Source organism: Cololabis saira, chromosome 4, assembly GCF_033807715.1.
Source record: "Cololabis saira isolate AMF1-May2022 chromosome 4, fColSai1.1, whole genome shotgun sequence".
Lineage (NCBI taxonomy): Eukaryota > Metazoa > Chordata > Actinopteri > Beloniformes > Belonidae > Cololabis > Cololabis saira.
Window position 1 is genome coordinate 49,255,698 of NC_084590.1, and position 25,983 is coordinate 49,281,680.

The window sequence follows — 25,983 nt, forward strand, 5'->3', positions numbered from 1 at the left end:
CGTAAACCCTAAATCCTCCTGATGAATCTATGTCTCCCTCTGGTGGCCAGAACCAGAACTGCAGCACATCAGCAGCAGATTCAATGATCGATATTGATCAATTATTAGAGCTGATTTGTCAGAGTTTATAAGCTTAACTGTCACATGACATGTATCTGCACACACACACACACACACACACACACACACACACACACACACACACACACACACACACACACACACACACACACACACACACAAAGAACTCCTCTGTCCTCACCGTTACCCATCATGCCTCTCTGCATTTACATGCTGAGTTCTGTGCGTCGCCATAGCAACCGCTGTAGCCGTCTCTGTCAGGAACCAGATCTGCAGGAACCAGATCTGCAGGGACCAGGGGCCTCATTTATAAAAGAGTGTGTAGGAATCAAACTAAAAGTGTACGTGCGCTCAAAAGCCGAAAATGGCGTGCGCACAAAAAAATCTGGATTTATAAAACCGTGTGCACGCAATGTTCTCTTTATAAATCACAGTCCAGCTGGAAGGTTGCGCACGTGAATTCGCCTCACATCCCGCCCTCTACACGCCCACTTTTTACCATAAATGGGCAATGCAAACTACTCCATGACTGTATTTGCATATGAATGAACCTGCTGATCATTGGTGTTTTACACTCAAAAATCATGGCATGTAAGACCAGAAAGCGAAATGTCACGGAGATTGAGATGGAGATTTTATGGATGAGGTGGAGGCAGGAAAACCACATTATTTGGTGGTCACAGTAGTGGCATCACTAGCAAAAATAAAGCGAGTGAGTGGCAGCACGTCGTTGCTGCGCTAAACGCGGTGAATGCCACGGACAGATCTGTGGCAGAAATAAAAAATAAAAATAAATAAAAAAGAAGTGGTGCGATCTGAAGTTGGAGGCCAAGATGAGAGTGGCCCGGCACTTATTTATGTCCTCAGTCACTGTACAGTTGTCGCGATGGGTGACGAGGATGTTCCCGGTGTCGTGCCAAAAAGTGGCCATGGCAGCGCGCACATTAGCCCATTGAGCGACAGCGCTAAAACGTCAGATTTTCAGATTATGAAGCTCAAGAATGAGATCAAGTCATATTTAGGCAGAAACAACCTTTCATTAACTGTATTTGGCCTTCAATCAATTTTTGGCAGGTAAAAAGAACCATTTTCAGGGGAGAAATCACGCTGTGCTTCAAACACAGAGGGACACGATCAGCGCTATTATATTATAAGTTTGATATGTGATGACATTAAGAGTATGACATGAATCTGGCTTAATCTCACCACCTCACCACCTGCGTCGCCAGTTCCACATATCTTCAAATGTTTGTGCGCTAGGATCAAAGTTTGCGTAGAGATACGCACATTTTCCCGTTAGTTTTTTTTTTTTTTTAATCCTTTGCGTAGAAGGTGGCGTGAGCATCTTTCAAGCCCTGTTTTGTGGCAAGCTTTATAAATGAGGCCCCAGGACTGGTACGTGGTTCGTTTGAAGACAAACATAACTGAACGACCCAAAACCAAGATATGCTGAATGAAGCTAAAGAGTAACTGGTTCACTTTTAAAATTGGGCTTTGTTAAATTGTATTTATGTCCCATTTGAATTTGGTGTAACTGATCCGTATGATTCATGTTTGTATTATTTCGTGTAATTCTGCTCCTCGCCACCAGGGGTCGGTATTTGTTGTATTTGCTGGTTATTTCACCTGAGAAAGCAAACACAGGTGATTCTGGTTGGAGAATCAAACAGTTTCCACTCTGACTGGTGTGTTCTTATGTGTTTATGGATGTGGACAATTCGGTTTGTTTTTGTTAAGTTTTATAAATTGCACACATGACACAAAACTTTATTCACACACGAACAGACAACGACAGTCTGGTCACATTTACTCTTTATTCTTTTCTTACACACAATTAATCATTTCAGTATCAATGTAACATTAAAATCCCTTTGTTCACCAGGTTACGAAAATAAATACTTAAATAGCCGAGTTTGGATCAGCTGGTCAGTTACCTCCATCCCTCATCCCTCCATCCCTCCATCCCTCATCCCTCCATCCCTCCATCCCTCATCCCTCCCTCCCTCATCCCTCCTTTTCTCCAACCCCTTTTGGGAGATTTGAACCAACGACACTTGTAAACATTAGTTTGTTTAACAAACTAACCTTAGTTTAACAAACTAATATTTACGCGTTAAACTAACATTAGTTTTACGTGTAAATGTTAGTTTGTTAAACTAACGTTAGTTTAACGCGTAAACGTTAGTTTGTTAAACTAAGGTTAGTTTGGTTTTCAACCAATCGTGGCCGTCCAGCTCCACAAGCCCCGCCCCCACCACCTCTGGATAGTTGTGTAAAGTTCCCGGGTCTCCAAGTGAAACAAACGTCTCCTCAAATCCCTTTTTAAAAACATATATGTTTGTTTCAAGTATAAAACCAAACTCGTTCGGTTCTTCAAGTTTTCTGGTTAAAAAGTTGGTTAAAAAGCCAAAGTTTTCCCTTGTTAGTGACGTTAATGCATCATGAAACAGTCCTGAGGTCGGCTGGAGGCGGTCGCCGTGGCGACGGGCCCCGGGGTCAAAGGTCACTCCACAGGACGGCCCACCGGCTCTTGTCCACGCTGACCACGTTTTCCCCGGACAGAGACCAGGACACGGCAACGACCGGCGAGCTGTGGGGGACAGGAAGTGGAGAACTTTGTGACCTGGTCATGTGACAACAGGGTCATGTGACAACACAACGCTGGCGGACCGCGACTGGGATTGAGGACGTGACGTCACCCAGCAGCAGAACTAAACCAGAGAAACTACTGAAAACATGGACATTAAGAATCTTTGCTAGAACATTTCGTCTCTTTTTGGTCAACGAAAATGAAGACACATTTTAACAGAGTTTTTATTCTGTAATCTACATTTTAGTCTGTTTTTTATTGGTGTCCAACCAGTCAGAGTCAGAGCCACGATTGGTTACTGTGTTACTCAAAGCCGTCTGGGAGATTTGCAAGGCCCTGTGCGAAATGGCTGGGGGGGGCCCTCGCGCGTGAGCGTAGTGACCGCAAAATTTTTGTGTTTTTCAGGTCGGATCGGGTGTCTATATGCGCAATTTTAACTCTCCAATTATCAAAATACTGGATACCTTCCCCTGCCTCATCATCATCTCTTGCCTCGACGCGGGGCCCCACGGCTGCTGGAGACCCAGTCGGATCGGTGATTTTTGTAACAAATGTATCAAACGAGCCTTTCAGAGAGGCATTAAACTCTTCCATTTTCTTTAGTTTTTTTCTTTTTCATCCCCTGATGGAAATTTCCTGATTCTGTCTCGTTCTCTCGACATTGTGTGACAGTTTGTTCCAACTCCACCGTCTGGATCAGAGCAGCTTGTGTCTGCGCTTGGTCTGATTTTGTATTGAGCATCATTGCACATATATTTATTGATATGCACAGACTAGTACACATTTAGGTCTGTAATGGAACGTGACTGTTGATATTTATAAGGGAAAAAACGAAAAAAAAATAGAAAAAAAAATAAATAACTAAAAAAAAAAAAAAACGGCCCATAGCGCGAGGCCCCGTGCGGTCGCAGGGTTCGCACACCCCTTGCGGCGGCCCTGGTGTTACTGCAAAGAGCCACATCAACTACCCATGATCCCTCACTCCATCAACTACCCATGATCCCTCACTCCCTGCTCTCTCTGAGACATAAAAATAAAGAAAACGGAAAGGTGAAATCCTGCACTCTGATTGGTTGTTAACTGTGGTGTAATGATCTGATTGGTTGTTAACTTTGGTATAATGATCTGATTGGTTGTTAGCTGTGGTATAATGATCTGATTGGTTGTTAATTGTGGTATAATGATCTGATTGGTTGTTAACTGTGGTATAATGATCTGATTGGTTGTTAACTGTGGTATAATGATCCGGGTTCTTACCTGTGTCCGTCGGGGAGCCGGGTCTCCAGGTTGCCGTTGGAAACGTTCCAGATGTAAACGGAGGCGTCGGCGGATCCAGCTGCCAGGTAGCAGCCGTCAGGGCTGCAGGTGGAGGAGAGGGTGGAGTTAACGCCAGACTGGACCGTGTTCCTGGACCGGGTCCAGACCCGCGGTTCCTGGACCGGACCACCGGTCCAGGAACCGCGGGTCCACATCCATGACAAGTGCACCTCACCTGATGACGGCCTTGTTGCTGTCGCTGCCGCACTTGAACCCGTCGGCTCTGAGACAGAAACAGAGCTGTGTTAGTCAGGCGTTTCCATGGTTACCATGGTTACCATGGTTACCATGGTAACGAAAATGTTTTATTACATTGCAGTCAATGGAATTTGCGTGGCTGTTAGCCCCCCCGTTTGAATTTTGTGCATACCCCGCCTGTCAAAGCCACATTTTATGAATTGCAACACCTATGTCTACATTCTGACCAAAAATTATCCGTCTACCTTTTACGGTTTGGCCGTGAGCTCGAGTTACAAATAAAAAATCAAGTTATTTTTTCACTCTAAATGCCACTCTAAAACTGACACCCGCACTCTAAATTTGACAAAAAAATTATTTCCAGTCCTCGCTTGAGGGCTCATATCTTGAAAAGTGTACATTCTAGGAAAAAACTGTTTGGGTTTTGGAGAGAGAAGAGAAGTTTTCCTCCATTTTGAAGTTAGAATGACATTTCTACGTGCAAGTATGAGAAAGATACGTGACTCAGAAAAAAGGTGAATTTTGTCTTTTTTCTCAACATTTTCCCATCCGCTTTGAATGGAGCCATAGAAATACATGGGAAATTTAGCTCCCCATTAGTTTGGAAATTTGGAAATGTTTGCCATGGTTACCATGGTTACCAGGCCCCGCCCCCTCCTACCTGAAGCAGGCGTTTCCATGGTTACCAGGTTACCGTGGTTGCCATGGTTACCGTGGTTACCAGGCCCCGCCCCCGACCTCCTACCTGAAGCAGGCATTTCCACGGTTACCAGGTTCCCATGGTTACCATGGTTACAGGCCCCGCCCCCCTCCTCCCTACCTGAAGCAGACGCGGTCTTGGCTCCGTCCCCTCAGGTCCACCAGCTGGAGGCTGTCGTCACGGCAACAGCTGAGCAGCCGGCGGTGGTCGGAGCTCAAGTCCAGGGAGGTGACTTTACCGGGAGCAGGGAGCTCCTGGACGCAGCCGGACAACCTGGGGACGGGTCGGAACATGGGTCAGAACATGGGTCAGAACACGGGTCAGAACACGGGTCAGAACACGGGTCAGAACACGGGTCGGTACGTCCTTTCAGTCAATACTGAACGTTAAACCAACGTTAAACGGTCAAATCATAAAGTTCAGTGTCCTCATCACTTTAATTTCACCAACAAATCCTGCCTTGAAGTCGGACCAACCGTCAAGACTTTTGTAAGCCTTCAAGCTTTGCTTCGTGTATTTCCCCGGCGTAGAAATTAAGTACATATAAATATCAGGAAACTGGATTAGTGGCCAAATATTAATGTCCATGGACCACTGGTTCTTGGTAACTGTACCAAATATTAATGTCCATGGACCACTGGTTCTTGGTAACTGTACCAAATATTAATGCCCATGGACCACTGGTTCTTGGTAACTGTACCAAATATTAATGTCCATGGACCACTGGTTCTTGGGTTAACTGTACCAAATATTAATGTCCATGGACCACTGGTTCTTGGTAACTGTACCAAATATCAATGTCCATGGACCACTGGTTCTTGGGGTAACTGTACCAAATATTAATGTCCATGGACCACTGGTTCTTGGTAACTGTACCAAATATTAATGTCCATGGACCACTGGTTCTTGGTAACTGTACCAAATATTAATGTCCATGGACCACTGGTTCTTGGGGTAACTGTACCAAATATTAATGTCCATGGACCACTGGTTCTTGGTAACTGTACCAAATATTAATGTCCATGGACCACTGGTTCTTGGGGTAACTATACCAAATATTAATGTCCATGGACCACTGGTTCTTGGGGTAACTGTACCAAATATTAATGTCCATGGACCACTGGTTTTTGGTAACTGTACCAAATATTAATGTCCATGGACCACTGGTTCTTGGTAACTGTACCAAATATTAATGTCCATGGACCACTGGTTCTTGGGGTAACTGTACCAAATATTAATGTCCATGGACCACTGGTTCTTGGTAACTGTACCAAATATTAATGTCCATGGACCACTGGTTCTTGGGGTAACTATACCAAATATTAATGTCCATGGACCACTGGTTCTTTGGGTAACTGTACCAAATATTAATGTCCATGGACCACTGGTTCTTGGTAACTGTACCAAATATTAATGTCCATGGACCACTGGTTCTTGGTAACTGTACCAAATATTAATGTCCATGGACCACTGGTTCTTGGTAACTGTACCAAATATTAATGTCCATGGACCACTGGTTCTTGGGGTAACTGTACCAAATATTAATGTCCATGGACCACTGGTTCTTGGTAACTGTACCAAATATTAATGTCCATGGACCACTGGTTCTTGGGGTAACTATACCAAATATTAATGTCCATGGACCACTGGTTCTTTGGGTAACTGTACCAAATATTAATGTCCATGGACCACTGGTTCTTGGTAACTGTACCAAATATTAATGTCCATGGACCACTGGTTCTTGGTAACTGTACCAAATATTATTGTCCATGGACCACTGGTTCTTGGTAACTGTACCAAATATTAATGTCCATGGACCACTGGTTCTTGGTAACTGTACCAAATATTAATGTCCATGGACCACTGGTTCTTGGTAACTGTACCAAATATTAATGTCCATGGACCACTGGTTCTTGGTAACTGTACCAAATATTAATGTCCATAGACCACTGGTTCTTGGTAACTGTACCAAATATTAATGTCCATGGACCACTGGTTCTTGGTAACTGTACCAAATATTGTTATCCCGTTTAACACACTAGTTGCTGCCTTTTTTGCTGATGTAAGGGTGCGGTGTCCAGAGACGTCAATGCAGACCCTCTATTGCATCAATGGACTGATCTCATATGTTGTCATCTGTTTTGTACTGGCAGTAATTTCACTGTACCGGGATGCTAGCTCAGCGACAAATAAAGCTCTAATCTAGGAGGAGGAGGAAGTAAATAAGGAAGAAGAGGAAAAGGAAGAGGAAGAGGAAGAGGAGGAGGTAGAGGAAGAGGAAGAGGAGGAAGAGTTTGTACCTGGAGTCCCAGACCCGGATCCTGCAGTCAAAGTGTCCGCTGATGAAGACGGAGTCGGAGCAGACGAGGTCACTGACGTAGGAGGAGACGAGCAGCTGCTGGACACCTGGGGGCAATTAAATACAGGGGGGGCAATTAAATACGGGGGGGGCATTAATATACCTGGGGGGTAATTAAATACACCTGGGGGGTAATTAATATACCTGGGGGGCAATTAAATACAGGGGGGGGGCATTAATACACCTGGGGGGGCAATTAAATATATCGGGGGAGAGAGGGGGTAAATAATATACCTGGGGGGGCAGAGTCCAACTTAAACACACCTGATGGAGGGGGGGTAGAGGGGGCGGGGCTTACAGGCTCGGCCTATCAGAGGAGGAGTAGTAAAGGGGGCGGGGCTTACAGGCGTTACGCTGCAGGTCCCACAGACGGACGGTTCGATCTGCACTTCCTGTCACCACCTGGTGGGCGGAGCCTGTGAAGCGAGCGGCCGTCACCTTCCTGCTGTGACCCGTCAGGGTCACCTGAGGGGGAGATACACATATATATATAAATATATATATACACACACACATATATATATATATATATATATATATATATATATATATATATATATATATATATATATATATATACACTCCTTCAGTCAGGGCTCTGCTGACCTCAGCAGGTCAGTGTGGTTGTCATGGTTACCTCAGCGGGTCAGTCTGGTTGTCATGGTTACCTCAGCGGGTCAGTGTGGTTGTCATGGTTACCTCAGCGGGTCAGTGTGGTTGTCATGGTTACCTCAGCAGGTCAGTGTGGTTGTCATGGTTACCTCAGCAGGTCAGGGTGGTTGTCACGGTTACCTTGGGGGTGGAGTCTCCCAGTCGCCACAGCAACGCAGACTTATCAAAGGAACCGGCGAGGATTCTCTGGCCCTGGGGAGGGAGAGGGTGAGAGGGTGATGGTGGGGGGGAGGGTGACTGCTCCCCCCGACCGGGGGGGGGGCCTAGAAAAGGTTGCCCAAACATTAGCCCACTCCGACACATCCTGGATCGGCCCCCGCACCTATCGGGAATTCCACTCAGCGGTCGAAATAAAACAAAGAAAATAATCTCTCTCAAACTGGCATCATGGAACATAAAGACACTCCTGGACACGACCGTATCCAGGAGTCGTGTCCAGGACACCGATGGACCTCGGCAAAGAGAACTGCACTCACCGCAGCGGAACTCAACCGCTACAATGTTGACATTGCTGCACTTAGGCCTGGGAAATACTTGCAGTTGGTGCTTGCGTTCGCGTCCGTTCGCGTCAGTTCGCGTGCACCACAAACTGCAACGTCGCTTGCGTAGTACGCGAGGAGAGCGCGTTCAGTGTTTTTTTTTGAGAAGTTGCAAGTCGACGCGTCAAACGAACGCAGGATACACGTGGCGGCCATGATGTCAAGCTTTAGCAAAACCAGACTCCTGAATGAAGGTTCCCTAAAGGAAGAAGGGCGGGGTTACACTTTTCTTCTGGAAAGGAAACCCTCCAGGAGGGCAGCAATAGCACGGCGTGAGACTCCCAGAAACACGGATTGGCATAAGTGAAAGGCTCATGTCACTCAGGATCCCTTTGGCCAAGAAAAGATACGCCACCCTTAGTACCTACGCACCTTCTTAGTACCTACGCACCTTCTTAGTACCTACGCACCTTGTTAGCGCCTACGCACCTTCTTAGTGCCTACGCACCTTCATAGTGCCTACATACCTTCTTAGTGCCTACGCACCTTGTTAGCGCCTACGCACCTTCTTAGTGCCTACGCACCTTCATAGTGCCTACGCACCTTCTTAGTGCCTACGCACCTTCTTAGTGCCTACGCACCTTGTTAGCGCCTACGCACCTTCTTAGTGCCTACGCACCTTCTTAGTGCCTACGCACCTTCATAGTGCCTACGCACCTTCTTAGTGCCTACGCACCTTCATAGTGCCTACGCACCTTCTTAGTGCCTACGCACCTTCTTAGTGCCTACGCACCTTCTTAGTACCTACGCACCTTCTTAGTGCCTACGCACCTTCATAGTGCCTACGCACCTTCTTAGTACCTACGCACCTTCATAGTGCCTACGCACCTTCTTAGTACCTACGCACCTTCTTAGTGCCTACGCACCTTGTTAGCGCCTACGCACCTTCATAGTACCTACGCACCTTCTTAGTGCCTACGCACCTTGTTAGCGCCTAGACACCTTCTTAGTGCCTACGCACCTTCTTAGTGCCTACGCACCTTGTTAGCGCCTAGACACCTTCTTAGTGCCTACGCACCTTGTTAGCGCCTACGCACCTTCTTAGTGCCTACGCACCTTCTTAGTGCCTACGCACCTTGTTAGCACCTACGCACCTTCTTAGTGCCTACGCACCTTCATAGTGCCTACGCACCTTCATAGTGCCTACGCACCTTCTTAGTACCTACGCACCTTCATAGTGCCTACGCACCTTCTTAGTACCTACGCACCTTCTTAGTGCCTACGCACCTTGTTAGCGCCTACGCACCTTCATAGTACCTACGCACCTTCTTAGTGCCTACGCACCTTGTTAGCGCCTACGCACCTTCTTAGTGCCTACGCACCTTCTTAGTGCCTACGCACCTTGTTAGCGCCTAGACACCTTCTTAGTGCCTACGCACCTTCTTAGTGCCTACGCACCTTGTTAGCGCCTACGCACCTTCTTAGTGCCTACGCACCTACCCTGCCGTCAGAGGAAGATGTCAAGGAGCTTCTACCAGGCGTTAGATGAGGTCCTGCGTAGCATAAACAACCTAAGGAGGATAAAGCAGTCACAAAAGTAACATCAGGGAAAGTCATCGAACTCCAATACGCAGATGACTGTGCAGTTATGGCCCAAACACCAGCAGCCCTGTAAGCTACTCTCTCAGCTGTCGCTAGTGCTTACGGCAGACTGGGCCTTTCTGTCAACGTAGCAAAGACTGCAGTAATTAGCCAGTGGGCATCGACTTCCCTATCCCATCCACCAACCTTCACCATCTCCATCCACCAACCTTCACCATCTCCATCCACCAACCTTCACCATCTCCATCCACCAACCTTCACCATCTCCATCCACCAACCTTCACCATCTCCATCCACCAACCTTCACCATCTCCATCCACCAACCTCCACCATCTCCATCCACCAACCTCCACCATCTCCAATAAGCCACTTGAAAACAGTGGACACTTTCAAATACCTGGGCAGCTTTCTCTCTGACAACTGCACCATTGACAGAGATCCAAAACCGGATAAAACTGGTATCGGCATCGGCAGACTCAGGAGAAGACGGGTCTTTCAAAACGAAGACCTCAAACTCCACACCAAAGTGGCAGTTTATCTGGCTGTCGTCATGACGACCCTCTACGGTTGTGAGACGTGGACACATCACATCAAGTGCCTACAATGCATCCTGGGGATATCCAATGAACGATCAAACAAATGAACGAATGAACCCACCAATGAACGAACGAACGAACAAATGAACGAATGAACCCACCAATGAATGAACGAACGAACAAATGAACGAATGAACCCACCAATGAACAAACTAAGGAACGTATGAACGAATGAAAGAACGAACCCACCACTGAACGAACAAACAAATGAACGAATGAACCCACCAATGAACGAACGAACAAATGAACGAATGAACCCACCAATGAACTAAAGAATGAACAAATGAACGAATGAAAGAACGAACCCACCACTGAACGAACAAACAAATGAACGAATGAACCCACCAATGAACTAACGAATGAACAAATGAACGAATGAAAGAACGAACCCACCACTGAACGAACAAACAAATGAACGAATGAACCCACCAATGAACGAACAAACAAATGAACGAATGAACCCACCAATGAACTAACGAATGAACAAATGAACGAATGAACCCACCGATGAACCTGGAAGGACAGAGTGCTGCACACCAACATACTCTGCAAAACCAACTGCACCAGTGTGGAGGCCACAGTCACCCAGCACCAACTCCGCTGGCTAGGCTAGGCTAGGCTACGCTAGGCTAGGCTAGGCCAGGGTAGGCTAGGCTAGGTCAGGCTAGGCCAGGCTAGGCTAGGCCACGTAATCAGGAGGCCAGAAGAGCGCCTGCCTGCCGCGCAAACTGCTCTACGGCCAGCTCCACCTCGGCCGTCGCTTGGCAGGAGGCCCGAAAAAGCGCTATAGAGACCAAATAAAGACGGCCATGAAGAAATGCAGCCTGAACCCGACCCAGCTGGAGGACGCCACGCCTCAACGCCACGTCTGGTGGCAGCTGCTCCAACAAGGAGTTCACAAGCTGGAGGAGGACCGAGGTGACCGAGGTGATAGAGATGGAATGTCATCATCGGACACGATGGACAACCTTAAGCAAGTTATCAAGTAAGGGGTGTCGAGATGTGTGTGTGTGCGTGTGTGTGTGTGTGTGTGTGTGTGTGTGTGTGCGTGCGTGCGTGCGTGCGTGCGTGCGGGGTTGGGGGTCCAGGTCTCACCGGGGGGTCAAACTCCACACAGGAAACTCCCTCTCTGCTGCCGTCCAGCGTCGCTCTGTGGGTCAGCTGACCTGGTGACATCAGAGATGACATCATCAGTGAGATCACAACCAGCTGAGACCAGCTGGAACCAGTTCAGACCGGTCTAAAGCGGTCCGGATCGGTCCAGACCGGTTCAGACCGGTTTACCTGCTCTCAGCTCCCAGACCTTGATGACCCGGTCGGTTCCTCCCGTCGCCAGCAGGTCAGAGCTGCAGCTGAACCGGACCGCGTTGATGCCTTGCTGGTGGGCTTCCTGGGGGAGAGAGGTTGCTATGGTAACGTAGACAACAGAGAGGTTGCTATGGTAATGTAGACAACAGAAAGGTTGCTATGGTAACGTAGACAACAGAGAGGTTGCTATGGTAACGTGTACATGTAGAGATCAGCACAGAGGCATGATGGGTAACAGGATGGATCCATAGAACTGTGTTGGGGGGGCTGGTGACATCACAGGGGGCGTGTCTCTAACCTCTGACATCACAGGGGGCGTGTCTCTAACCTCTGACATCACACGGGGCGTGTCTCTAACCTCTGACATCACAGGGGGCGTGTCTCTGACCTCTGACATCACAGGGGGTGTGTCTTTAAACCAGCCCATCGACCAACCCACCAATGAATGAATGAACAAACAAACAAATTAATGAGTTCCACATGTTCTCTTATTGGCTTGGAACATCTCCATCAGTTCTAGACCCGCCTCCTGAGTCCAATCAGCCCTGTCAATCACAGCAGGGAGGCGGGGCTTACCAGCCCTGTCAATCACAGCAGGGAGGCGCGGCGGGGCGTGTCCGAGCATGGGGGCGTGTTTGAATGTGGGCATGTTTGAGAGTAGGGGGCGTGTCTAAAGGGGGCGTGTCTAAAGGGGGCGTGTCTCACCAGGACCTGCAGGGCTCTGGCCGGGACTCGGGCCGACACACAAACCCCGACGGGGAAGGAGAGAGTTTCCTCCAGACTGCAGACGGAGTGGCCTCGCCTCCTCCTGATGATGTCACACACAAATGAACAAATGAATGAACCCACTAATGAACAAACTAACAAATGAACGAATGAACTAATGAACGAACAAACAAATGAACGAATTAACTAATGAACGAATGAATGAAAGAACGAACCCACCACTGAACGAAAAAAACAAATTAACAAATGAATGTACTGTACTTCCGGCTCTCCGAAAATTTTTGCGACAAGAAGTCAGGGGGTAAGGGAGCCCTCTTGCCCCGATGGGACATTTGTTGCTGGATACACAATGGATTCCTACAAACACCGGAAACCGTTGTGTTTGGTGATCCTGTCTGTCGAGGATGTTGAAGATGCTTCATAATTGGATTTATGATAGCAGGATTTCTTCTAATTGGAGTGGGGATTTTCCTGGCCTACCGACAAACGCGTAAGTCGTCAACAGCCGTTCTGGCCCTTTCTGAGCTGCCGGACGTGGCTGAAGGATCAAGCATGGCGACCAACACTCAGACTTTAAAGTTGGGAGAGCTAAACCGCAAGCTGGATGCGATTCTTGAACAGAATCGAAGGCTGGCGGCGGTCTTTGAGCTCATTGGCAAGATGGATAAGACCTTGGAGAAGTTGGAAGCTCGGCTTGGCCGGAATTGATCACAAATTCGTCTGATTGGAGTCGCCATTGATGAACCAGAGACTTAAGGCAGACGGAAAATTACTGAGTCTGTCTGTTTCCTTTCTTTCAATACAATTGTTGATTCTATAATCTGACTTTGACAGGGCAGCTTGGCCCGCTGCTCCAGTCACAATCTCCCTGGTGGAATGTAAACAAGGGGCTCTGCCCCCACTAGCCCTCCCCCTCTCCCAGGAACATCTGTGGACCTGTTTCAGAACTGTACCGGGCCGTCTGATTACATCAAGGACATTGGCTGAGAGCAGCTCTGGGGTGAAGACTTACCGCTCACACACGCACTTGCTGATAACCACCCCCCCGCCCCTCCCCCTATCTTCAACACCTTCCCTGGCTCCCCTCTTATCAGCACCCCTGACACGGACGTCGGGTTCGAGCGCCACGCCACGGCGCTCACTTGGATGTACTGTGCCAGGACACCCCCCAACCCCCCCGCCCCCCCAAACACCCACATGCAAGTCTTGTGATGTCTGTTGCTCGGTGTGCTGCTGAGCTGTTTTTTTTGCACCTTGACACTGTGTATTATACTCAGTGTGAAGATGTTTTTTTTCTCCTCCCCCCCCCCACCTATCCCAGTGTTACCCTTTGGAAAACAGGCGCACAATACCATTGTGTCACCGCTGGTGTATCCGAAGTCAAAAACAGTTTTCTAAGCTGACCTAATAAACTTGATTCTGATTCTGATTCTGAATGAACCCACTAATGAACAAACGAACAAATGAACGAATGAAAGAAGGAAGGCAGCAGGTGCAGCGGTGACACCTGAGACCACCGGACTCACCCGAACAATCCTCTGATGGAGGTGAAGAGACGCGGAGACGTCGCCGACGACGACCTGCCAGAGGAAACAAGGTGGTAACCGTGGTAACCGCGGTAACCGTGGTAACCGAGGTAATAAAGGTAACCGAGGTAACCGGGGTAACCGAGGTAACCGAGGTAACCGGGCTGCCTCGTAACCGAGGTCATCGCCATGGCAACAGATGCTGCAGAGTCTTACCTGAACAGACGGGTGTGTCCTCGCCCGGCCAACTCCTCGTCCTGGTTCTTGGGGGACGAGGACCTGGAGCTGGGGGCGCTGGACGGGCTGGGGGACCAGAACCGGACCAGACCCGGACCAGAGACCAAAGGGGGACCAGGGACCAGAAGTTGGTTAACGGGTTCAGGAAAGACCAGAGGACACTTCAAGACCTGTAAGACCGTCACCTGATGGGGGCGCTGGACCGGGCGGGGCTGGACCGGGCGGGGCTGGACCGGGCGGCTCTGCGGAGCTCCTTCTGCAGGGTCGCCTCCCGGAACCTGAGACCCAGACCCCCAAAAACCCCCATCAGACCCTAAAACCCCCATCAGACCCCCAAACCCCCATCAGACCCCCAAACCCCCATCAGACCCTAAAACCCCCATCAGACCGGTACGGGAGACCTGGACTACAGGGCGGTTCTGTACCTTGGACTCACTTTTGTACAGACTGACCCGGCACTTTAAAACCTCATTTTGTACATTTCTGGTCTACATTTTATTTTATCGTTTATACTTTTTATTGTTTATAAATTTTATCTTATCTCTTATATATTTGTTTTTATAATTGTATTGTGTTGCACCAATCACCACAAGAAATTCCTCGTGTGAAAACTTGGCAATAAACCCTTTTCTGATTCTGGACTACGGGGCGGTTCCTACCTGGACCGGCGCTCGTTGCGGGTGTTCATGCGGGCGGCCGCCTCCTTCTTCAGGTGCACCATGTCCTCCACCAGCCCCCCCCCTCTCAGCTTCTCCTCCCGGAGCCGGGCCTCGGCCCCCGTCTGCAGGTCCAGCAGGGCGTCGTAGTCCGCCTTCAGGACCCGGTTCCTGCCCTGGACCTGGTCCACCCGCTCCTGCAGTGCCTGGCGCGCCGCTAACGCACCGGCCCGCCGGACCTCCTCCTGCACCAGCCTGGGGGGGGACAAGGAGATTTAGATTTATTAGATTTAGATTTATTTATTCAGCACAGTATAAAAAACAGAACAAGTAACATACAAATGTAAAAGAGAGATTGGTAATGAAGAGCTGGGACGATACGGTAACTCACGATTCAATACAGGGGCGATATGTGGCCCACGATAACGATAATATCACCATACACCATATCTACAATATTCTATATATTGTAAGAAATTTCATCACCGATATATCACGATATATGTGAATGAAAAAGAAAAAATACCCATAAAAAGGAAAACGTTTGTAGTGTTGAGACACATTGTCACGCAAGTTCCAGCTTCCTACCCCTGCTTCAATAAAGACTTGAACCGTGGAAATGCCATATGATGGAGTTCCTGACTGACTATGGGCTAGTTCCAAACTGAACGATCACATCTGACTGTAAATAGCTTTTAATTGCTTCCTGTCTTTCACCTTTGGTTTGTTGATTTTTGCCGTCTGTGCTTTGAACTTTTTGTATAAAAGCCCTGTTGTCAAACCTCTCTGGGTCGGCACACCAACTTCAGACACGATCTGTGCTGGTCCTGCTCACCGCCGGCTTACTGAATAAAACTCTCAACACCACAGTGGACTCCTGAACTGGATTTTATATTATTCTTCAACAATTTGGTGCTGTGACCCGGATGACAATAGACCTTCGATGGAAACTCCTTTTTCCAGACCAACGATACACCAGTGACTTCTATCCAAATAACTCAGAGGTAAGGGGTCCATTTACAAAATCCCAAATTATTGTTGCTGAGTTGTTGTCGAAAGTCTGTGAACTGGAGTACCAGAGAAAGGTTGACGTCATCCTAAAATTTTAGGTAAGTTTGATGTGTGGTTGTGAGCAAGGCGTTATTGGGAAGGTTATTGTAGAGAAGTTTAGGAATGCTGGCAATTTCATAACACTTGAATTTGATTGTGTTGTGAGAATGTTTTGCTTCTCCTGCCTTAGAATTTGACTCGCTCTTTTAAAAAAAAGGTTTAATATCTCGGGTAACATTAAAGAGAGAATGGCCAGAGGGCCAAGTTGGTCTGGGTACCAAGAGAATAGTCCAGTGGGACCTATAGCATATACAGGACTTGAGGTCCATAAGAAGTGTTTGGAACACTGAGACATTTGTGGGAAATAGACATATATGTAGAAGAACTGGTTTTAATAAGTGGTGATGATTTGCTCTCCCAAATACTTGGAGATATATTTCATTTCTGCAAGGATCTGACCCGCTCTCCTTGCATCAACAGGAATGATTTGTATGCTCAAGTAGACTGATGATTGGAAGAATTAGCAAGTGATTTGTGGGTAAAAGTAAGTGTAATTGAAGGTTTTTCTGCGAAGGATCTTACAGAAAGAAAAATGGGAAGTTTTTTCAGTAGAGAGTCAGAGGAAGAGTTGACTGGTCCTATTAAATACATGTACAATAACTACGGTACCGATAGCACTAAGTTTGTTAAAACCTGGGTTAAAATAACTAAAGACGACGGTCTCCTAAAATTTCCCCCAAGTGGGACATTCGACCGGATTAGATTAGAAATTTTAAAGGAAAATTAAATCCTCAAACAAATGGACACAAGCACTTCAACTCCCTCAGACTTTGGAGGGAGGAAAGTACACGCCGTAATGCGAAATCCCAAATAGCTTCGCTTACAGATCAAAATAAAAAGCTAATGGCTCAATTAGAAGAATTTAAAAACACAACGCAGACAAGAATGAGTCAGAATACCAACTTCAGACCTGATCTGTGCTGGTCCTGCTCACCGCCGGCTTACTGAATAAAACTCTCAACACCACAGCGGATTCCTGAACTGGATTTTATATTATTCTTCAACAGTAGTTATGCATTTATTCAATGCCCAAACTTCGTACAATGTACAAAGAAAGTGCATTTGTATATATTTGCCTCACTGCCTGCTAGTCTTGTAAATGTAAACATTTACAGGTGGACGAATTGAAGTGCATGAACAATAGTGCATAAATGTGTGTTGTAAAAAGCCCAAGGGGCTTATACGAGGCCTCTACCTCTGTAAAATACAGCAAAAGATTGTACAAAGATTTAAAATATGCAGAATACATGATTGCAGTCTAATATATTAAATTTTTTTATGTAAATATAATGAAATTTGATTTTTTTTATATTCGGTGATAGTTTGTTAAGTTTTTTTTTTTTTAAGTGTTAAGCATTTTGAAATGTTTTCTAAATCATGGTTACCCTTTCCCATTAGAGATGAAAGATCATTATGTGAAATAAATACGTTTGTATCATCTGCAAAAAGTACAGGAAAATCAAAAATAACAGGGACCCTAGTGTAGACCCCTGGGGGACCCCGCAGCCCTCTCTGATGATTTACCATCAATGATTGGGGGCGGGGCTGGGGGCGGGGCTCACCTGTCCTGGGGGCGGGGCTCACCTGTCCTGGGGGCGGGGCTCACCTGTCCTGGGGGCGGGGCTTGTGCTGGGGGCGGGGCTCACCTGTCCTGCTGGTCCTGTACAGCAGCTTCCTTGATCTTGATCTGCTGCTGCAGCTCCAGCACCTGATAGGCCAGCTGCAATGACACGGGGGGCGGGGTCAGGAGGGGGCGGGGTCAGCTTTGTGACGTCATCCAGGTGAGACTGAAGCCCCGCCCACGTCCCTGCACTCACCTCTCCGGTGGTTTTCCTCAGCTGGAGGTTCTGGTCCTGCAGGGAGGACTGGGGGCCGGAGGGACACCTGGGGACGGAGAACAGACCTGGAAAACCTGGAAACACCTGGAAAACCTGGAAAAACCTGGAAACACCTGGAAAAACCTGGAAACACCTGGAAAACCTGGAAAAACCTGGAAACACCTGGAAAAACCTGGAAACAACTGTAAAAACCTGGAAACACCTGGAAAAACCTGGAAACACCTGGAAAAACCTGGAAACACCTGGAAAAACCTGGAAACACCTGGAAAACCTGGAAAAACCTGGAAACACCTGGAAAAACCTGGAAACAACTGTAAAAACCTGGAAACACCTGGAACACCTGAAAAACCTGGAAACACCTGAAAAACCTGGAAACATCTGGAAACACCTGGAAAACCTAGAAAAACCTGGAACACCTGGAAAAACCTGGAAACACCTGGAAACACGTGGAACACCTGGAAAAACCTGGAAACACTTGGAAAAACCTGGAAACACCTGGAAACACCTGGAAACACCTGGAAACACGTGGAACACCTGGAAAAACCTGGAAACACTTGGAAAAACCTGGAGAACCTGGAAACACGTGGAACACCTGGAAAAACCTGGAAACACCTGGAAAAACCTGGAAAACCTGGAAACACCTGGAAAACCTAGAAAAACCTGGAACACCTGGAAAACCTGGAAACACCTGGAAAACCTGGAAAAACCTAGAAAAACCTGGAAAAACCTGGAAACACCTGGAACCACCTGGAACCACGGCCGCCGATAGGGGGGGACAAACGAGTCTGTTGTCCCGGGCCCAGGGTAGGGGGGGGGAAGAACTGAAAAAAAAAAATGTAATTCTCATTAAATTATGGAATCATTTTTAAAAATGTTTCAAAATATGCCTATTTGTGGAAAAAATATGTAGTATTTGAGTTACATAAAAGCTTGTTATTTGTTTTCTTCCTAATTGTCCTTGTGGTCAAGAACCCCCAACACAAAAATGGTTTAGCCACTGATCAAAATGTGATGTTATCATTTAATTCAACCATTAGAATGGTCAACATGTCCGGTCAGCACAAGTCCGGTGCTCAGAAAAGAAGAGAAGAGAAGAAGAAGAGAAGAAGAAAATAGAGGCCTCAGAGATTCTCTACCCCAATATTTTAAAAAGGTGGTGACGGTGAAGCTGGAATTAATAAAGTCAGTGTAGAGCAAGGTAAGAAACAGTTACAACGTTTACCAACCTTGTAACTTAACCTAAGTGGCTAGCTCTAATGTTAACGTCCATTAGCTTGTATAAAAACCTGAAGAGCAGAGGGAGAGGAGAGGAAGAGGAGAAGGAGAGATCCGGGCGCAGGGGGGCCATCTTAGATTATTTAGTCCGGGGCCCCAGCAGGACTGTCAGCTGGCCTGCCTGGAACACCTGGAAACACCTGGAACACCTGGAAAACCTGGAAACACCTGGAAACACCTGAAGGTCAGAGGTCACGTACCTGCCGGCGCGGCCCAGAATTCCTTTAGTCAGACTGGTTTTCTCCAGCAGCCGCGAGTCTGGAAGAAGAGATGGGGTTTAGTTCTGGTCCTGGACCTGGACCTGGTCCTGGACCTGGTCCTGGACCTGGTCCTGGTCCTGGTCCTGGTCCTGGTCCTGGTCTCAGCCGGATCAGAACCGGGTTTAAACATCAACATTAATCTCCGGCTCCGGCTCCACCAAACGCATTTTTTTGAGTCTCAAACCCTTTTTTTCTTTGATTGTAAAATTATTTTCTGATTGAAGTGAAATGTTTTTTTATTTCTAACTAAGACGTTTCCAGCCTGGTCCCCGTGGAGACGACGCAGCAGCAGCTGATCATCCGTCACCCACGAGTCACCAGGGAAGTGAACCAGCAACCCAACACTTCGGGTTTAACCACTTCCTGCTGGCGCTGTCACCTTTCAGAAATAGAAATAAAAGATTTCAGCAGCGCAGGCGCCAAAAAAATGACATCCCCAAAACTTCTAAACTACATAGAAATGTATTTATTAAATTAAAAACACAAAGTGCTTTGATTTAAAGTTTAAAGTGCTTTAATTGCATTGAACTTGCATGACTGTACAGACGAGACAGAGAACTATATAGCAACTGAAATAGCCTCTATTAATTAAATATGTCATTAATTACTTAAATAATTAATTACATACTGAAATAATTAATTACATACTGAAATAATTAAATATATTTTTTACTTAAAATTAATTGTATTTTAATTAATTCATCACATATTTAATTCTAATTTTAATTAATTAATGACACATTTAATTAACTGACACATTTAATTAATTAATGACACATTTAATTAACTGACACATTAAATTAATTAATGATACATTTTATTAATGAATGATATATTTCATTCCCATTTTAATTAATTAATGAAACATTTAATTAATTATGTATTTTTTTATTTAATTTCGGCACTAAAATTCCTCCATACAACACATGTTGCTGTATTTAATGTATCCTGTCCTCTAAGTTGTGTTCCGTATTGGTTCAATACGGAACACAACTTTTAATTCTCAATTACGTAACAATACCGTATTTTAAGGGACGGCTTGTACGGAAGAGTTTTAGGGCAGGAGAAAAATAAAAATAATATTTTAGAGGAGGAAGATTTTTTTTCCATTATGCACTTCGAGAAAAAAGTGGAAATGTCGAGAAAAAAGTTGAAATGAATTTCAACTTTATTCTCGAAATTCGACTTTATTCACGAAATTCCGACTTTATTCACGAAATTCCGACTTTATTCACGAAATTTCGACTTTATTCTCGAAATTCCGACTTTATTCACGAAATTCCGACTTTATTCACGAAATTCCGACTTCATTCACGAAATTTCGACTTTATTCTTGACATTTCGACTTTTTTCTCGAAGTGCATAATAAAAAAAATATATTTTTATTTTTCTCCTGCCCTGATACTCTTCCGTACGTAATTACTAATAAAAATAAGGAAGTATCTTTTAAAATCAAAAACCCAGTGGTTCGGGTTGAACCACTTCCTGCTCCAGATGTTGAGCTGTCAAAACAGCTGGGGGTTCGGGAGTTTCCTCGGTTCCGACCCGAAAGACGCCCTGCAGGGTGTCGGGATCCGAGCCGAACTACGGAGGATAAAGAGTAAATAAACCTCAGCTTTTAGTCGGAACCGAGATTTAAAAGATGGAAAACTTTGTTGAAGTTTTCTGTTAAAACCGCAGATTTCTGAACGGAGTTTGGTGAAACCGGAACCGGACTGGATCAAATCAAACCGGTCCGTACAGATCCGGATCAGGTCCTGGAAGCCGGTCCTCTGGTTCTGGTCCCGGTCCCGCAGCTGCAGGACGATGTGGCGCCTCCAGGGCTGCGGGGCCGGCGGGGACACCCGGAGATCCGGGGCGGGGAGGCCGGCCATGGCGGGGCCGGTGGCCGGGGAAGGGCGCTCCTGGGGCGGATAGACAGCTGGCGAGGGTACGCTGATCCTCCGGTTCTCCGGTTCTTCGTCTCCGACGTGTTTGTTATGAACTTTTTCCGTCTTCACGTCCGTCACTTAAAGGGGCGGAGCTAAACTCGCCTCTCAGCCAATCAGCAAAAAGATACAAAAATTATTTATAAACAGGTTTATGGAAGAGGAAATGGGTTAAATTGGAGTGTGATAAACAAATAAAACAGGGAAAATTATACTTGCTTAAGATATGTTTAGATATTTATGTGGATATTATGTATATATTATATGTTGAGAGGGATAGTTATAATTATGTAATATATGTTATATATTTATTATGTATGTAGCAGATATATATTTATAGGGATATTTATATAGATTTATATTATATTTGTATTTTCTATATATTGTTATAATTATGTAACATTTATATTGTCTATATACTTATATGGATATATTTAGTAATAGGTATGTTTACGTAGTATTTATATAGACTATATTTATATGGATATTGTGTATAATAGCAATAATGTAAATTCATAGTTATGAAGGGGTAGGAACTAGGAAATATTTATATATATATATATATATATATATATATATATATATATATATATATATATATATATATATATATATATATATATATATATATATATATATATATATATATACGTGTTCGAAATAAAAATGCATTCATTCATTCAATTCATGAAAATCGTGTACTTGGTGACAAGTTTTGTTTTGTGATCAAATGTTTTTATTTATCTTTCATAATTTTCTTATTATAAACGGTGGCATCTACAATGATGTTAAACAAACATTAACACATATTTTCACCTTCCAAACCCTCCATGAAAACTTCAATTCAATTCAATTCAATTTTATTTATATAGCGTCTAATACAACAAAAGTTGTCTCTAGACGCTTTCCAGAGACCAGAAACATAAACCCCCGAGCAATTATTACATAAACAATGGCAGGTAAAAACTCCCCTAGTGGGAGAAAAACCTTAAGCCAAACAGTGGCAAGAAAAACTCCCCTTTAGGAGGGAAGAAACCTTGAGCTGGACCTGGATCATAAGGGGGGACCCTCCTGCCGAAGGCCAGACTGGGGGTCAGGGACGTCAACAGCACAGCAGGCAGGTGGAAGCAGCAACGGGATGACCAGGGGTGGGGACCGCAGGCCAGCACGCAGCTCCTGAAGCTCCGGCCCAATCAAGTCCCAGGTTGGGGTGCAGGGTCAGGGAAAGTTTGAGAAGGGGCAGGGCCAGGGAGAGGAGTCTTGACGGACAAACCTCTCCCCCGCCTGCCCGGGCCGTTACCCTGACCGGGCCGTCACCCTGACCGGGCCGTTACCCTGCCTCTCTCACTCCCACGCTGCAGGTTCCGGTGTCCGGCAAAGGATGCTGCAACATGGACAAAAGAGAGAAAAGGGAGGAGAAGGGGGGGCCAGCACAAGAAACTACAGGAGCGACTCTAACACACAAGAGTTTAACCTACCTAGGGATTTACCAACACCAGCTAGAGGTTTACTAAACACTAACTATAGGCTTTACTAAACAGAAATGTTTTAAGTTTAGTTTTAAAGGTGGAGGTGGTGTCAGCCTCCTTAACCCAGATTGGAAGTTGGTTCCATAGTAATGGTGCCTGATAGCAGAACGCCCGCCCTCCAAATCTACATTTAGATACTCTAGGAACTACGAGTAAACCTGCACTCTGAGAACGGAGAGCTCTGACAGGAACATAAGGCACTATCAGGTCTTGTAAATACTGCGGAGCTGAACCATTTTGGGCTTTATACGCAAGTAATACAATTTTAAATTGGATTCTGAATTTTACGGATAGCCAGTGGTAATAATTGGTAATAATTAATAATACGGAAAACAGAAAAAACGATAATACAAATATAATAAAACAAAGGCAAAACACAATATCAAAAACTGGACTGTAGCTGCAACAAAGTCGTCTATATCAATTTAAAATACATCTTTCAGTTCTCACATGTACATGCAATTTTATATTTATTTGTTCATTTTTTATTTCCTATTTTGTTGATTTTATTTATTTTCTTTTGTTTTTGCTTTTTCTTAAACTATAAAACAGGTATTCTTTACACAAACTTGTATTACTTGATGCATAAACATGCTGTAATGAGAAATAATGTTAATAAAAAAATATATAAATAAAAAAAGTAGATTCTTAAATAGAATTAAACAACAAAGTTGAAAATAAAAAAAAGACATCTTTCAAGTTTGGTTTTAATTTGATCTGCTGCCATTTACCAAAATAAAATATTTAGTTGTTTTGCATCATAGATTGGGCTGTAGATATTTCCAGATAGATAATATCAAGAAAGGTCAAACACCAATGGGAGATGTTAAGCCTGTGGTGGTTTCCATCCAATTATCTTTTTTGCTGCTGTTACGGCAGCAAGCAACATTTTTTGGGTCTCAAATATTTTTCTGCATTCAAACACTTTTTTTTCTTTGAAAAAGTTTTTTTCAATTTATTAAATTTTTTTATTGAAAATATTTTTTTCTTTTTGAAGCAACTTCTTTTTTGATTAAATAATAAAGACACAAATGTCCATCCCATAATATGGCCCAAACACAAAACACTATTTCAATCAAAAAAGTTGTTTCAAACTTCATGTCTATCAAAGAAAACCTTTCCAAACAAAGAAAAACGTGTTCAAATGCATTTTTTGAGTCTTAAATATTTTTTTTGCATTCAAACACTTTTTTTCTTTGATCGAAATTTTCTTTTTTGATTGGAGAAAAATGTATTGAAATTTTACCTCGATACTTTATCCCTTGGTGTAAACAAAAATATTTCAAACAATATTGACAAATTGCTTTTTAATTTTATTTGGAGGAACATACATCACTATCACAAGCAAAATTAGTTTATGACATAGTGAATTAATTGTGTATAAATTATGTAAAATACGTGTTTGAGGGTTTATTGGAATATTCTGTACTGTTACCGCCATGGCGGGAAGGCCGGCCATGGCGGGGCCGGTGGCCGGGGAAGGGCGCTCCTGGGGCGGGTAGACTGCTGGGGAAGGTCCGCTCATCCTCCGGTACTCCGGTTCTCCAGCTGGTCCGACGTGTTATGAACTTTTTCCGTCTTCACGTCCGTCACTTAAAGGGGCGGAGCTAAACTCGCCTCTCAGCCAATCACCGTTTAGCTGAGAGGGAAGTTTTTGGATATTTCTGTAATGTAGCAGATTAAACTTTAGAACAGATGTTTGTCCAGAAACTTCTGCTTAGAATTAAGAAACTGGTTCCTACTAGAATACACATTCCAGTCTTTGATATCTCTCATGTTTATTTCTATATAGATAACCTGAAGTGGAATGTATCTGACATAATAAATATAGTTATTCTCATGGGTAAATATCATATTTATTGTAGTAAGTGGAGGAATAGCAAACCCTCCTTTGATTGGTTTTTTAATTATTAGTGCCACGGCTGCGCCACGTGGCACTCCTCCTCCATTGAGATGCGCAAGCTCAATGGAGGAGGAGTGCCTCGTGCGCAGCACGAGGCACTAATACTATTGCTCAGGCTTATTATTAGTGCCACGGCTGCGCCACGTGGCACGCCTCCTCCATTGAGATGCGCAAGCTCAATGGAGGAGGAGTGCCTCGTGCGCAGCACGAGGCACTAATACTATTGCTCAGGCTTATTTATTTATTAGTGCCACGGCTGCGCCACGTGGCACTCCTCCTCCATTGAGATGCGCAAGCTCAATGGAGGAGGAGTGCCTCGTGCGCAGCACGAGGCACTCATACTATTGCTCAGGCTTATTATTATAGATTCTTCCGTAAAAACTTTGGCGCGTAACTAGTCCCACAGCTTTGAGAAAACGCGAAAAGTAAAAACGTAGAAACGTGCGCCTTAATCGGGAATCGATTGGTATGACTTTTATAAGCGATTGGCGTGCACGTTTTTGCGCAACGTGCACAAACGTGCGCTTTTTGCCCCATCCGGAACGCATTGCGCGAAGTTTGGGGCCTCACCACTCGCACACCGTTACTCGAAAAATTCTGAACCGATTTAGAAAGTTGTAGACCCTGAATTTAACTACAGTCCTGTGGATTTTCAGAGCGATGGCACAAATAGTTTTTGCACGAAGTGCAAAAACATTTCCAAATTTCCAAACTAATGGGGACCATGTATTTGTATGGGGCAGCATTTCACACTGTGGGTGGGAGGAGGTTAAAAAAAAAAAAAATCACCTTTTTTCTGAGTCACCTATCTTTCTCATACTTGCACGTAGAAACGTCATTCAAACTTCAAAACGGAGGAAAACTTCTCTTCTCTCTCCAAACCCGAAACAGTTTTTTCCTAAAATGTACACTTTTCAAGATATGAGCCCTCAAGCGAGGACTGGAAATCACTTTTTTTCAAATCTAGAGCACGGGAGTCAGTTTGCTAGAGTGTAGTTACACTGAAAAAAAAACATGATTTCTTATTTGTAACTCGAGGTCACGGCCAAACCGTAACAGGTAGACAGATAATTTTTGGTCAGAATATAGACAT

The 25,983-nt window shown here is 45.1% G+C and overlaps 1 protein-coding gene across 2 annotated transcripts; it reads right to left on the reverse strand.

Annotated features, from left to right (window-relative positions):
* Positions 1 to 2,097: 2,097 nt before the first annotated feature.
* On the reverse strand, positions 2,098 to 21,494 carry LOC133442103 (protein Atg16l2-like). Of its 2 annotated transcripts, XM_061720023.1 has the most exons (18): positions 21,272 to 21,494; positions 19,471 to 19,528; positions 17,975 to 18,041; positions 17,804 to 17,877; positions 15,051 to 15,302; positions 14,577 to 14,669; positions 14,371 to 14,457; positions 14,155 to 14,208; positions 12,608 to 12,710; positions 11,879 to 11,984; positions 11,690 to 11,760; positions 8,038 to 8,109; positions 7,590 to 7,710; positions 7,187 to 7,292; positions 5,007 to 5,159; positions 4,164 to 4,211; positions 3,929 to 4,030; positions 2,098 to 2,671 (listed from the first exon to the last, which is right to left on the reverse strand). In XM_061720023.1, the coding sequence occupies exons 1-18, from the start codon at positions 21,402 to 21,404 to the stop codon at positions 2,578 to 2,580; spliced, it is 1,794 nt and encodes a 597-aa protein (XP_061576007.1). In that variant the 5' UTR covers positions 21,405 to 21,494; the 3' UTR covers positions 2,098 to 2,577. The 2 variants fall into 2 exon arrangements, with proteins under 2 accessions (XP_061576007.1, XP_061576006.1); XM_061720022.1 differs by having other exon boundaries at positions 17,975 to 19,528; positions 21,272 to 21,361.
* Positions 21,495 to 25,983: the final 4,489 nt, after the last annotated feature.